Raw genomic sequence first — 14020 nt, forward strand, 5'->3', positions numbered from 1 at the left:
GCAAGGAAATGTCACCTAGAGATCTAAGCCTTCTGGAAAACATGCTTTCATACTCATACAAAATGATTTGACTTCCCATTCCACAAACCATGGGAGGTCTGGTAAGAGGACCCTAGGACCTTTATGTTCTTCCTACTTGCTCTGTATCCTAATTTTGCAGAATTCTCCATCAGTCCCTCATTTTGCCTTCTGATACTGACGTCTCACCCCCTACCACTTTGGTGCAAGTTAGACCCTCCCCACCTTCCTTCATTCCACAAGCACTTTCAAGGCGATTTGGGGTAACAAATGTTTTGTGAAGGTTTAAGATAGTAAAGGAGGACAATGGCTAGCAATCAGAAAATTTATCAGGATTCTTTTGGTTAAGAGTGATAAAACAGCTGCAACTTAGCTTAGGCTAAATAAGAAATGTGTGGGCTCATGCAATTAGGAGGATTCAGGGTGGGTCTTTTTAAAAATATTTTCTTTATTTTGAGAGACAGAGTGAGCAGGGGAGGGGCAAAGGGAGAGAGGGAGAGAAACTTTTTTATTATTATTTATTTTATTTTTTATTTTTGAGAGAGAGAGAAGCAGAGAGAGGGAGACACAGAATCTAAAGCAGGCTCCAGGCTCTAAGCTCTCATTACAGAGCCCGACACGGGGCTTGAACCCATGAGCCATGAGATCATGACCTGAGCTGAAGTCAGTCACTTAACAGACTGAGACACCCAGGAGCCCCGAGACAGAGAGACAGAGAGAGAGAGACACAGAGAGAGAGAGACAGACAGAGACAGAGAGAGAGAGAGAGAGAGAGAGAGAGAGAGAGAAAGAGAGAATCTTAAGCAAGCTCCATGCCCAGCGCAGAGCCCGACATGGGGCTGAATCCCACAAACTATGAGGTCATGACCTGAACTAAAATCAAGATCTGATGCTTAAATGACTGAGCCACCCAGGCGCCCCCAACCCTCCCCAGGGTAGTCTTAATTCATGCATAGCCACAGACTTAAACAATACCAAGAATCCATCCATGCCCTCTGCTAGCCTTTAATTACACGCTGGTTTCATCATCTCCCACAGACTCTATCTACATGAGGAGATAGTGGCTGCTACCTCCCCTGTCATGTGTCCTTACAGTCAAAAGGAAAAGGGTTGGGGGTGGGAAGCAAGGAATGCTGGGACCCAGTCCTATCAATATGCAATTACAATCCCCAGATATGAGAAATCAATTTTTTTTTACGTGATTAAGTGTCTGATAATCCCCAAAAGATGAAATGTGAACATAAAAATGAAGATAAAATTATATCTATATTACTATTTTGTGTTAAAAGACAGTCTATAAATAATTGGCATTTAAACTATTTGTCATATTTTAAGAAAATCTAGCATATTAAAGAATGTGATGGACGAAACTTATTCCAATTTGAAGTTTTTAAATGAGTATTGATTTGAACTTAGAATTTTAAGTTGAAAGAATAAGAATTTATTAAGACTGTAAATATTATTAGCATTCTGAGAAGTTGTCATTTGTCATATTTACGATGTTTATATAAATTTATGTTTATTAATTTATATATTAACATATACTATATATAAATATATAACTATATATATTTATGTTTATGTAAGTTATTTGCCATATTTATATGTTTAATTGGATAGAATTATAACATTTATTTGGAAAGGTTTTGTTTGCCAAGCAATTGAAGCACTTAAAAGGAAGAATTGAGTATATTAGATTTATCCATGCATTCATGAATTCCTTCATTCAACAAAACTTACCTGTGTGCCCACCCTCCATGTGTTTATTTTTTATTTTTAATTTTTTAAGTTTATTGATTTATTTTTGAGAGAGAGAGGAAAAAAGAGAGAGAATGGAAGGGAGAGAGAGAATCCTAAGCAGGCTCCACGTGGTCAGTTGAGCTGAAATCAAGAGCCAGCTGCTTAACCGACTGAGCCACCCAGGCACCCCCTGATGTGTTTATTTTTGAGAAACGGATTCACCTCTATGCTTCTTTGTCTGTCTTCCCTTACCATATGGAAGGGTGAAACACACCCACTTGTCATCACAATTGTTTCCTTACTCCTCGTCCAATGCCTGGCCCCAGAGCAAGCACTCAGGAAATACATACTGAATGAATGAATGAACTATGTCAGGACCAAAATGCAATCAGCTTTTAAAAACTACAACTGTTCTCTCCCTGTTATCTTTTGAATCGAAGGACCATTGACTTCTGTCCCAGTATTGGGTTCACCTAGATGGGCCCAGCTCGCTGGCATTTTCCATTTCTTTCCTTGTAGTCCTGAATGACATTCACCTGCTGCCTATAGGGAGGTAACTTGTTCAGCTAAGATGAGGGGGAAATCACAGGACAGGCAAGGGGAAACAGTGAGTCCTGTGTGCAGCTAGGACATACTACCTGTGAAGGGAAACGAGAATGAAATGGTAGACTACAACCAACGTGTACTGGGCCTTGGATGTCTGATTAACAAGTCACATATGCATACTCAAATTCAATCACAAAGAAGCCATTGACATAATCCACAGGATACTTTAGGAAGATCAATCAGATTGCCACTTGGAGAAAAAATTATGACTGTACAATTTAGTAATTAGGGATATGGGTTCTGAAGTCAGCTCAAATTTCACAATGATTCTTTGCAATTTACTAGCTGTGTGACCTTTAGCAAAATACTTAACTTCTCTGAACCGGAGTTGTGTTACTTATAAAATGGAGTGATACGTAGGCCCCAGAGTTCATTGGATTAAATGTGATGAGGTACTTAAATGATTGGTAGAGTGACATTATGATTAAAAGAATCCAAAACCTAAACCAAAACAAACACAATAAAAGTAAGACTTTGCAGGGGAGAGGCTAGAGCCAGGATGATCAGAGACACAATTAAGAAGTAGTGACACAGAAGCCCATAGGGGGTGCAAATGAGGTGTTTGCAGTCATTTTCAGTGTAGCTGCAAAATGCTTAGACTCACTCAGTGCCTGCTGTGCTGCTGGGCATCGTGGCATTCTCCTGAACTGTTCTTTGTACATGATGTCTCCCAGCCTGCCTAGGAGCAGAGACTGTTTCCTGGTCCTCTCTGCAGCCCTGATGTCTTATTCCCAGGTCCCATGCAGTCTTTAGTAAATGTTGGCTGATCGTAAATAGTTTTTGACGTTTCACTTTTCTGAAGAGGAATTTCTTTACTCTCATATCTAGAGATCAGGCTAAAAGATCTGCACTAGATGTAGTGACAGGGAAAACACAATACGAGTCATTGTTAAGAAGAAGGCTTGTTGAGTTTCCCAAGTTTTGACCTTAATCTTTACACTTTCCTGTGACATAACTCTGATCTGGTGCAGTTTGGCCCAAATTAAAAATAAAAAGCAAAGGCTTTATTGCTTAATGCTTAACTCAGAGCTTATGCTTACAAAAGCTTCCCATGCAGGTTTTTCCTTCTCCCTCTTTTCCTTCCTTCCTTCCTTCTCATTCTTTCTTTCGTGGTTTGTTTTGTTTTGTTCTGGTTTGGTTTGGTTTTGCCTAATCTACCACCTTGTGTTTGGTTTTGAAATTGCAATTCTCTATGCACACACCTATGTGAAACATCCTTTCATAGGCTTTCCTTATTAACTTGGGAAAGCGTAGAATGCTTTGAAAGTGAACTTCAGAAATATTACATGCTAAGGTTCAGCACTTGCAACTTCAACTATACCTGAGAAGGAAAAGAGGCCTCTGGACAATCAAATAATACCAGGTAAGTTTTGTGGAGTTTTTGCTGCATGCCAGGTACTGTTCTAAGTGGATTACAAATGTTACCTCACAAAAACACAAACGAGGGCAAAGATATGGAGAAACGGAACCCTCGTGCACTGCTGGTGAGAATGTAAAATGGTGCGGCCACTCTGGAAAAACTAAAAATAAAACTGCCATATGATCTAGAAGAGATACTTGCTTACTTACATTTACTGAAGCATTATTCACAATAGCCGGGAGGGAGAAACAACCCAAATGCCCATCAATGGATGAATGGACAAACAAAATGCAGTATATACATACTATGGAATGTTATTCAACCTTAAAAAAGAAATTCTGATACATACCACATCATGGATGAACCTTGAAGACATTATGCTAAGTGAAAGTAACCAGACACAAAAGGACAAATATTACATGATTCCACTTATATTAGGTATCTAGAGACAAGAAGTGGAATGGTGGGCTGGTGGGGGGGGGGGCAGCGCAGGAAGTTGTTTAGTGGGTATAGAGCTTCAATTTGGGAAGATGAGAGAAGTTCTGGAGGTGGATGATAGTAAGAGTTGCACAAAAATGTGAATATATTCTTTTTTTCTTAAGTTTATTTTTATTTATTTATTTATTTATTTATTTATTTATTTATTTATTTTAATGTTTATTTTTGAGACTGAGAGAGACAGAGCACGAATGGGGGAGGGGCAGAGAGAGAGGGAGACACAGAATCGGAAGCAGGCTCCAGGCTCTGAGCCATCAGCCCAGAGCCCTACGCGGGGCTCGAACTCACGGACCGTGAGATCATGACCTGAGCTGAAGTCGGACGCTTAACCGACTGAGCCACCCAGGCGCCCCAAAGTTTATTTATTTTTGAGAGTGAGGGAGCAATTGGGGTAGGGGTAGGGGTAGAGAGAGAGGGGAGAGAGAGAACCCCAAGCAGGCTCTGCACCATCAGTGCAGAGCCCAAGGTAGGGCTTGAACTCATGAAACTGTGAGATCATGACCTGAGCTGAAGCCAAAAGTCGGACACTTAACCAACTGAGCCAACAGGCACTCCAAAAACGTAAATATTCTTAATGCCACTGGACTCTACACTTAAAAGTGGTTAAAATGGTAAATTTTATGTTGCATGTATTTTTACACAATTAAAAAAAAAACAAACATGTAGGGGCAGCTGGGTGGCTCAGTCAGTTAAGCATCTGACTCTTGATATCAGCTCAGGTCTTGATCTTGTGGTCGTGAGATCAAGCCCCACATCAGTTCCATGCTCAGTGTGGAGCCTGCTTGGGATTCTCTCTCTCTTCCTCTCTCTCTGCCCCTCCCCTGCTCATGCATGTGTGCATTCTCTCTCTCTTTCTCTCAAACTAAGTAAATAAACATTAAAAAAAACATGTAAAGAATCATTCATGTGTAGACTCAAAAACCTGTACTGCTGGGTCTACCAGCCCTCCTTTCTGATACTTGTGCTAATAAAATCTACATATGTTCCCCTCCCCAAATTAAAAATAAACAAATGAGGTGGTGTGGTAAATTAAAGATGGCCACAAATCCTTTGCCACTCCTTCAATTAAGAGGTAGAGTCTCGGGGCACCTGGGTGGCTGTCGGTTAAGCGTATGACTTCAGCTCAGGTCACAATCTCGCAGTCCGTGAGTTCGAGCCCCGCGTCGGGCTCTGGGCTGATGGCTCAGAGCCTGGAGCCTGCTTCCGATTCTGTGTCTCCCTCTCTCTCTGTGCCTCCCCCGTTCATGCTCTGTCTCTCTCTGTCTCAAAAATAAATAAGCGTTAAAAAAAAAAATTAAAAAAAAAAGAAGAGGTAGAGTCTTATTTTTCTTCCCTTGAATTTAGGCTGGCTTAGTGTCTTCTTGACCAATAGACTGTGACAGAAGTCTGGGATCCAAGGCTAGATCTGGGATCTAGCTGCTTAGAACAGCTCACTCTCTGCATTTTCTGTCTCTGAGAGCTCCCTATCAGGGCTCAATGGCTTTGTTGTGAGAAACCCAAACTAGAAAAAGAGACCATGTGCAGGCCCTCTGATGCAGAGCTCTAGGCAAGACCCTACATGGCTTCTGGCCTGAATTGCCAATAACGTGACATTCATTTGAGCCTGAAGCTAACTGCAATTTCAGTTAACGTCTGACTGCAAGAGTATAAGACGCCCCAAGCTAGAACTGTCCAACCAAGCCCAGTCAATCCACAGAATCATGACAGATCATAACAAGTTGTGTTAAACCACTAAATTCTGCAGTGGTTTGTTATGTAGGTACTATAACGATGTCCATTTCTACTGGAGAAACCTGAAGCTGAGAGCTGAAACACTGGCTCAGAGTCTCTGTGCCAGTAAGCAGAGGAACTCACACTTGAACGAGATCTTCCTAAACTTCTAAAATTGTGAAGCCTGCATTCTGACCAGCACTGAATACACAGCTTCTCAGTTGAAACAGTTGTAAAAAATGATATGCTTCTCAAAAAATCCTGTTTAAATTCGTAGCTGAGCTCTACCACATTACTCAACTCCAAGGGTAATGTGGATGACACCGATGTGCACGGTACCCTCCTGCTGTTGTGTGTTACACAGGCTCCATAGCCATAAGAAGTGGCCCTGAACAAACCCTGTTCCCTCTCCCCAACCAGGGCTTGTCCTCTTAAGTGTTAAACCTTCTAACAAATGCTAGGCCCTTGTCTAAGGGCCTAAGAAGTTTCAAGGGAGAAGAGAGGTTGGTGCTAGAACCTACGAGACTATGAGAAGTAGAGGCATTTTGAAATTTAATTAAAAAAGAAAAACCTTTCAGTGGTTTAGGGCCATTGAGTGTAGGGCAGATTTCCCTGTAGAGGTCAGAGCACCTCTGAAAATGCCACTGTAGGAGAGCAGGGCACACTAGCTCAGGACTCTAATAAAAACCCGTATCACTAAGGAACAGAAAAATCTTGGAGCTGAAGGGATGCATATGTTCTACCTTCACATGTTAAAACTTAAACTAGTTTTAAAAAAAAAAAATTTTTTTTTTAAATGTTTATTCATTTTTGGAAGACAGAGAGAGACAGAGCATGAGCGGGGAAGGGGCAGAGAGAGAGGGAGACACAGAATCAGAAGCAGGCTCCGGGCTCTGAGCTGTCAGCACACAGCCTGACGCGGGGCTCGAACTCACGAACTGCGAGATCATGACCTGAGCGGAAGTCGGTCGCTCAACCGACTGAGCCACCCAGGCGCCCCACTAAACTAGTTTTGATGTCTAATTATACACAGCAGGCACTCATAGCACCCAGAAAACATCTCTATTCAGCATTTATGTAGTCATGCTTTTGTCTCCTTTCTAAATTTGAAGTAGGAAACAATCTTATTTGTATTTCTAGTCCCACCATGGTACTTTTTGCCACAGGAAGAATGCTAACCAAAAGAAGGAGTATATTCAAATAGTCATCCCATTTGCACTGAAGTAAACCTTATTGGATCCCTTGTATCTATGCCGGGCTCAGTGCTAGGCACTTCCATATAGGATTCCTATGTTTTTCTAGACAATCCAGAACACCGAAAAGGCCACGGTTTGTGTTAGTGTTTCAGTTCAAATACGAAAGAAACTGACGGAAGCAACTACTTTCACTTACAGGAAGAATGCAATACGAAAGCCGGGATTAAGATGAACAGTGTACAAATAGAACGAGGTTTTGTTTTTTTCTTCCCAGAGCCCTAAATCAGGACACACGGTTTTAACACATGGAATGGCACCCAGCAAGAACTGTGTCTGCCAAGACAAGCTGAAACCTGTGATGCCAAACCGTAGTAGGGAAAGAGAAGACACCAGGTTTGGTATTAAGAAAAGACTAGCAAGGAGCAGGGAGCCCCCCACCCCCACCCATCCCAAGTTTGTTTACCTTGTCCATCTTCAGTGCTTTCTGCAGCAGAATCGTCTAGTCTGCCCCGTGTCTGGTCAAACTGCATCTCCTACGGTTTCAACGCACACTAGCTTTCCTGAAAGGTTATTTGTATCTATTGTAATGTAGGTATTTTAGTTCATTTTAGTCACATGCATGCAGAGGCAAGAACGTGGGATCCGGAAGGTAAAAAGTTGGGTTTCAGTCCACTTGTGTGATATTAACCTCTCTGAGGGTAATTTTCAGCCATTAAACAAAGACACTGATTCCTGTCCGTATGTGAGAGCGCTAGGCAGTTCTTAATGAGACACTCATACGCGACCCTTTCAGAAACTGTAAAATACTGTTCATTATGTGCAGAAACAATGTCCCCAAGGTAAAGAAAAGCTAATTTAAAAGTAACATCGTTAACTTTCCCCCACCCTCCCCCGCCGGCAAAAAAAAAAAAAAAAAAAAAAAAAAAAAAAAAAAATTTAGCTGGACGAATTCTGGAAAATTCTCTATTGGAATGCACTCGTTTTGCAAATGGCAACACGAGGTCCAAAGGCTTATCAGAGACCGCCAGGCACGGGCAGAGCGACGTGCAAACCACAGGGTCCTGACGGCCTCCCCCGCGCCCCCCGGCGTCAGACTCTAGGTGCTTCCGGCGCGGCGACGCCGTCCCGGTAAAGATGGACTGACGCCAGCGCCCTCACAAACGGCCACGCGTAACATGGCTGCCGAGACTAGACGCCTGCGTCCCACACCCAACATGGACAAGGGGAGCGAGCCCAGCCCCGGAAGGCAACCCCCCGGAAATGCCTGAGCGGCGGCGGAAGCGGAAGCGCCGCGGCGGTGGGGGCCGCGGGAAGTGTCTGTAGCGTTTCTCCCTCCCTCTCAACCACAATAACAGACGGAGGGCCGGCGTAGGTGAGGCGGCTGTCGAGAGGGCCCGGGGACCGGCGGCGGGCCGCAGAGCCGGGGGTGTGGGCGGCGGGACGGAGGCGGCCGGATAGGGCTCCCGGGCTCCCGACCGCCCGGTCTCTCGGTCTCGGGCCCCTTTCAGGCCTAGAGCGTCCCGGAGAGCAGGGATTGGATTTGTGGTGCTTGGCCTTGTAGGCCCTGTTTGCGGGGCTTGCTTACCTTGTCCACACCTGGCCCAAGATTCTAGCCTACAAAATTCTCTCTGGGTCTCGATTTCCTCAGGATAGGGGCGGACTGGGGGGTTGGCCTGGAGGACAACTTATGGGACCCCCATCCCACCCCGGGTGTCACGAATTCTACGATTTTTACGTTGTCAGTGTTTCAACCGGTAAATTAAGGAAGCCCTGTAGTCAGCGTACTGAGGGGGTGTCCCTGAGCAAGACACAGTGAATACGTCTTTGAGAGGCAGCCAGCCCTAGGATCAGGAGCCTCAAATTCTGGTCTTACCCCGTCCACCGACTCAACTGTGTGACCTTGCCCAGGCCCATTACTCTCTCCGTAGCACCGTTTGCTTATCTGTCAATTGAAGGTGTTGGTTGCCTCTGATGCTTCTCTTAGCTCTGAAAATCAGATTCTCAACTCCCTTTAAAGGAGTCTTTCCTTAGAGACAGACCTGAAAAGCTTGTCTTCCCTGTCTCCTGTATAGCCTGGAGTTGACTGATAAGAGACGTCTACCGTGTTTCTTTCCAGACACCAGACTGGCCGAGGGCACCTGGGCGCTTAGGAAGGCTCTTGTGCAGTGGGAAGCTCTGTCCTGATGGCTTGGGTCTATGCATCTATACCCACAGTGTGAAAACACCCCTGTGCGAAAAACGGGAGACCTCGTTTATTCTCTTAAAGCTGCTATTAACTTGCTGGCACTTTGGACAAATTCCTTCTGACTCTCCTCCTTCTGACTTGAGAGTTCTCATCTGGCAAATGAGAGCGTAGGATTAGGTTACTGGTTTGTAATCCTCTTTCCCATACTCTGAGCATAACTGAAGAGTAAAATAATGGCTCTTGTAAGGCCATGACTTTCTGGGAGAGGAAAGAAATGGGGTATGGAAAGCTACACATTGTGTAGTCCTATAGATTGAAACGTCTGCGCTTCTAATTTTTAACTTTAACTTCTGACAATTTCTGGTTTAGGTGATCCCTAAGGCTCCTTCCCTGCTTTTAAAATTTGTAGTGCTGTGATTCTTATGTTCTCTTAGGGCAAAGAATAACTTTTTCGTGTGTGTTTGTTTCAATGAATGTGTGCCTGGAGGTACACACTTTAGTGGAAAAGATACTAACCCATAGCATAGGAAAAAAAGAAAAAAAAAACTCGGTTTCAGTAAGGTGAAGTGACATAGTAAAAATAAAATTGGTCTTGCACTGGAGTTCAAGACCTGTATCCTTGCTTAAGCACTGGTATTTTCTGACTTTGTGTCTTTGGACAAGCCAGCTTACATCTCTGGGCCTCACTTTTCTTTACCTGGAAGATGAAGGGTTGGACTGGATGATTCCTAGAGCCTTTTGACACTATAATTCCATTTGTGTTTGTTTTCGGACCAGCTTGGTGGGTGTGGTGTGGCATTTCTTTAGGCAAGAGAGACTATCCTAGGTAGTAGACACAGAATGTTTATGATGTTAGGAATGGGGTCCTATTAAGTGATGCGCAAGATTGTTTTGATACGAGCAAGCTGAAGCCAATAAAGAAAGGCATTAGAACCTGAAGGGCAGGAAAGCTCCTGACCAGATGGGATAGTTGAGGACATTGGGAAGTTTTAAATGGGAGAAAGGTATTTTTAGTGAGGGCAGTGAAGACTAAGACTGCATTCTAAGGCTACGTTTCATGGGAAAAACAACTCTGTCACCATCTAGCACTTAGTAGGTAGTAAGTGAATGAGGAGATAGATGGATGAATGGATAGCAGCAATCAAGAATAGAAGGAGTTTCAGGGCGCCTGGGTGGCTCAGTTGGTTAAGCGTCTGATTCTTGGTTTCAGCTCAAGTCATGATCTCAGAGTTTTTTGAGTTCGAGCTCTGCATCTGGCTCTGCACTAACAGTGCAGCGCCTGCTTGGGATTCTCCCTCTCTCTCTCTGCCCCTCCCCTGCTTGCGCTCTCTCTGTCTCTCAAAGTAAATCAATTAATTAAAAAAACTTTTTTTTAAAAAAAGGAGTTTCTCCATAGAATTCTTATTTAGATACAGAATGAAGAATTGGTTCAGTATTAGGAAAATTTTATAGAAGAAGAGATCTCTTAAGTTTTCTGTTTAGTTGTAAGGCAAGTTGGTTTATCTTTGCCCTGTCCAGTGTGTTAATAAGAGATAAAACACATACCCGGGAGGGCCTTGTGTGATCTGAGGAAAGGAGTAATTAGTAAAGTCAGGGATGGAGGAGGATGTTGGCGAGATGGTACAGGTATAGGAAGATTTTTAGTTGTGACATTTAGGGAGTGAAGGAGTGGATTGATACAGGACTTTTATAGATACCAGCAACTGTCAGAATTGTGAATAGTGTTAAAATCTCTCCAGAGGTTCTAATCCTTAAGAGAGGATTAAAAGGAAAAGAACTTGATTTTGCAAGCAAGCAAATGTTGGTGCTTCCCCATAAGAGGTGGAGATAGCCTTGAGGGTCAAGGATTAAAAGAGAGGGGTAAATTTGGGAGCAAAGAGAATGAACTGAATTAGTAGAGGGTAGTGTAGTTCTGTTTGGGAAGAAGGGAGTTTTGAACCTACCGGCTGGAAGAAGAGCAGACCTAAGAGAAATTGTATTACAGCAAGACCCCTGGCTTAAAGAATACACACAGACAACTCAGGTTTACTACTTGGAATGTACTTGCACCGCCAGGATGAAAAAGATGCTTCTGGTAGCTAAGGTCTGCTGAACAGCCAGCCACAGAATATAGCATCCCCAGGACTGCTGAGAGGGCTGTTGAGTGGGAGCCTACATTAGAAGGACCACAAACCCTGATTTGTGGAGGAGGGTTCGGTCAGCAGCATTTCTGTCAGAGCGTCCAGAAGCCCATCTCAGAGCAGTGGCCAGGCTCTGGAGTGCAGAGAAACAGCCGAGGTACGGAGCCTGACTTGATGTAGGTGTAGTGTCGGCTGGGAAGTCCGAATCCCAGCCTGAATCCTGACACTTCATACATATTCTGGGGCCACTGACTTCTCTTGCCTGGTTCTGTTTGTCCATCTGAAAATTGAGGGAGTTGGTCTTAGGTAGGGACCTCTGGGTGAGCTTTGATGTGTCTGTGAAGTCCCCGAGATTGCATATGAAATTCATCATGCACCAGTCTGGGTATGTTTTATTTTCCTCCTGGGGAGAAGATGTGCAGCTTTCACCATAGTCCCAGAAGGGTTTGTGACCCACAAAAAGTTAAGAGCTGCATGACCAGGTGATCTCTGAGGGCCCCTTCAGCTTTGACATTCTGGGATTTTGTACTTCTGTCAGAATGACATTTTAAAGTCTGAGCCTCCAGAACTTGCTAACCCTAGAAATAACACCTGGTGCTGCAAAAGATATTCTTCACATATGGTTACTCACCTGTTACTTATACTTCCCTCTCCCTTACCCTCTGTGACTCTTCTGCTAGGCCCGCATCATTGCTTCATCTTTACCTACTGTTGATAATAGGATTTTCCCTCCTTTCCTCTTTTCCGTTTAACCTGCTTCTGCTTTGCACCTTTCCTACCTCGTTGAGTTTCTCAAATGGCAAATGACGATATGTTGGCTATAGGGGTAGGAGGAAACCCAAGACGTGGAAGTCTAATTTTCTATTCTCACTTGCTTTTATCCCTCATCCCACTAAAAGAAAAGCAATTAAGAAGAGAGAGTGCACCTACAAGAGAGACAGCATCATCACTTGGATTTTGCTGGTCTTGCATGGTGTTTTCTTCTCATACAGGGATACCAGGCCTCTGTTTCTCTCAGCATAGCCTGGCTAGGGATTTCACTGAAATGGAAGATGAAGCCAACCTTCGTTTAAATAATTTTGTTGTCCTCTGTAGAGTTGGAGTGGTGATAGTACTCAAAATAAATGAGTCCTTTAATGAGGAATCTTTTTATCTCCTGGATATTTCTAGGGGCACCTACTTGGAGGAGGAGAGGACTGATGGCTTTCCTCTGGCTGTGGGTCCTGACTGTTAAGCCCCTGGATGTAGGATGGAGATCTTATCTTTTACCCTAGTGTTCATCTTCACGGGTCCCCCACCAGAGGCTTAAGGCAGGGGAGTCACTACTCCACCTGCTGTCAAGTAGGTAGCTGCATGACTAAGTCTTCAACTCTAGGCACGATATGGAAAATGATGTACATAATTTCACCTAAAATGTTGTTAGTGCTGCTAATTTAGGCCCTTCAGTAGCTAGTGTTAACGCATACTGTAAGTTAAATAGGTTTTTGTGGGCTTGCTGGGCACCTGATCTCTGCATAATGTATGAAATCATACCTGTGAGTAAGTATTTTTTTCTGAGTTCTAAACAAGTGAACTTCTATAAACTCAAAGTTAAGGTGCAGTCTGTTTCGTTTAAAACTTCAAGTGCAGGTTGTGCACTGAGGCTACTAAACCTGATTCCCACAAAATCACAGCTTGCAAAATAATAGGGAACAGCAAAAGGTGGAATCATAAGAAGAGGGTATAAATTGTTAGTGGTGTGGATTTGGTAGAGAAAAAAAAAGGGCGAGGAAGGCTACAAAAGATTTGTACTTAAAGGATGAAAATCAAGAACAGGTATTCATGAAAGGTTAGAGTTGTCCAGATCCTTAAAAGTGAAGCATGTGCTAAAGTATAATAGCTGGGAAATTCATCCATGGTTGGGTTGGTTGAAACTGGTTAATAGTCTCCTTGAGGCATTTGTAGGTGCAGATAGCTGTTTCTTTTGTGTTTAATCCTATGGATTAAAATTGGACTGCATTTTTGTCAGGGTTAGAAGCCCGTTGCTAAGATCATTGAGTGCTGCCATAGCAAACAGAGTGCTCATAGGACCATGAAATGGTTCTTAGCAGCCTTGAAGCTACTGGATGCCTCTGGAATAATGGAAAGAATGATGGATGTTCATACATCAGATATTTGAGGATTTATTATGAGCAAAGACTTGTCTTCACCTAGAAGTAGGAGATTTGAGATTCTTTTCCTGGCAGAACCGTGGCCAAGAAAATACCACACAAGTTTTTATAGGAGAAGCATATGCTGAGTGTCACAGGGAGCTCAAAAGAGGAGGTGAGTAGTTTTCACAAAGGACTTAACCTTTAAGCTAGATTTTGAAAGCAGGTTAGTGGTGTCTTAGGCAAAAAATGGGGAGGGAAGGACCGCTAGTCAGAGTTAATAGCTAATTGGGAATGAAAGATGAATGTTTGGGGGCCCTGAGGACATTGGTGTGGCTGGAGTGAGTGTCCTGAGGAACAAGGGCTAAGGATTGAAAGATAAGACTGGGAAGGTGCTGTGAGACTAGATGGGAAATATTTTATCCTATGCAAACTAGAATTCCTTGCAGGCTGATTTG

General features: G+C 43.4%; 2 protein-coding genes across 7 annotated transcripts in view; one reads left to right on the forward strand and one right to left on the reverse strand.

The window, feature by feature from the left end:
* Positions 1-8007, reverse strand: part of LOC132680815 (sperm-associated acrosin inhibitor-like) — a 118400-nt gene extending 110393 nt beyond the window's left edge. For both annotated transcript variants that reach the window (XM_060634626.2, XM_060634624.3), the window contains exon 1: positions 7592-8007. The gene's annotated coding sequence lies outside the window, so the exon portion shown is untranslated. The remainder of the gene's footprint in view (positions 1-7591) is intronic.
* A 329-nt stretch (positions 8008-8336) lies between these two features.
* The window catches only part of FBXO38 (F-box protein 38), a 56479-nt gene continuing 50795 nt past the window's right edge, over positions 8337-14020 (forward strand). For 2 of the 5 annotated variants that reach the window (XM_060634605.3, XM_060634612.3), the window contains exon 1: positions 12822-13737. In XM_060634605.3, the coding sequence (XP_060490588.2) occupies positions 13705-13737 (33 nt within the window). In that variant the 5' untranslated portion in view covers positions 12822-13704. Of the gene's footprint in view, positions 8501-10767; positions 12775-12821; positions 13738-14020 lie in introns of those variants that run through there. The other 3 variants (XM_060634606.3, XM_060634609.3, XM_060634614.3) reach the window with 3 other exon arrangements.

This window comes from Panthera onca, chromosome A1 (assembly GCF_046562875.1).
Source record: "Panthera onca isolate mPanOnc1 chromosome A1, mPanOnc1 haplotype 2, whole genome shotgun sequence".
Classification (NCBI taxonomy): Eukaryota; Metazoa; Chordata; class Mammalia; order Carnivora; family Felidae; genus Panthera; species Panthera onca.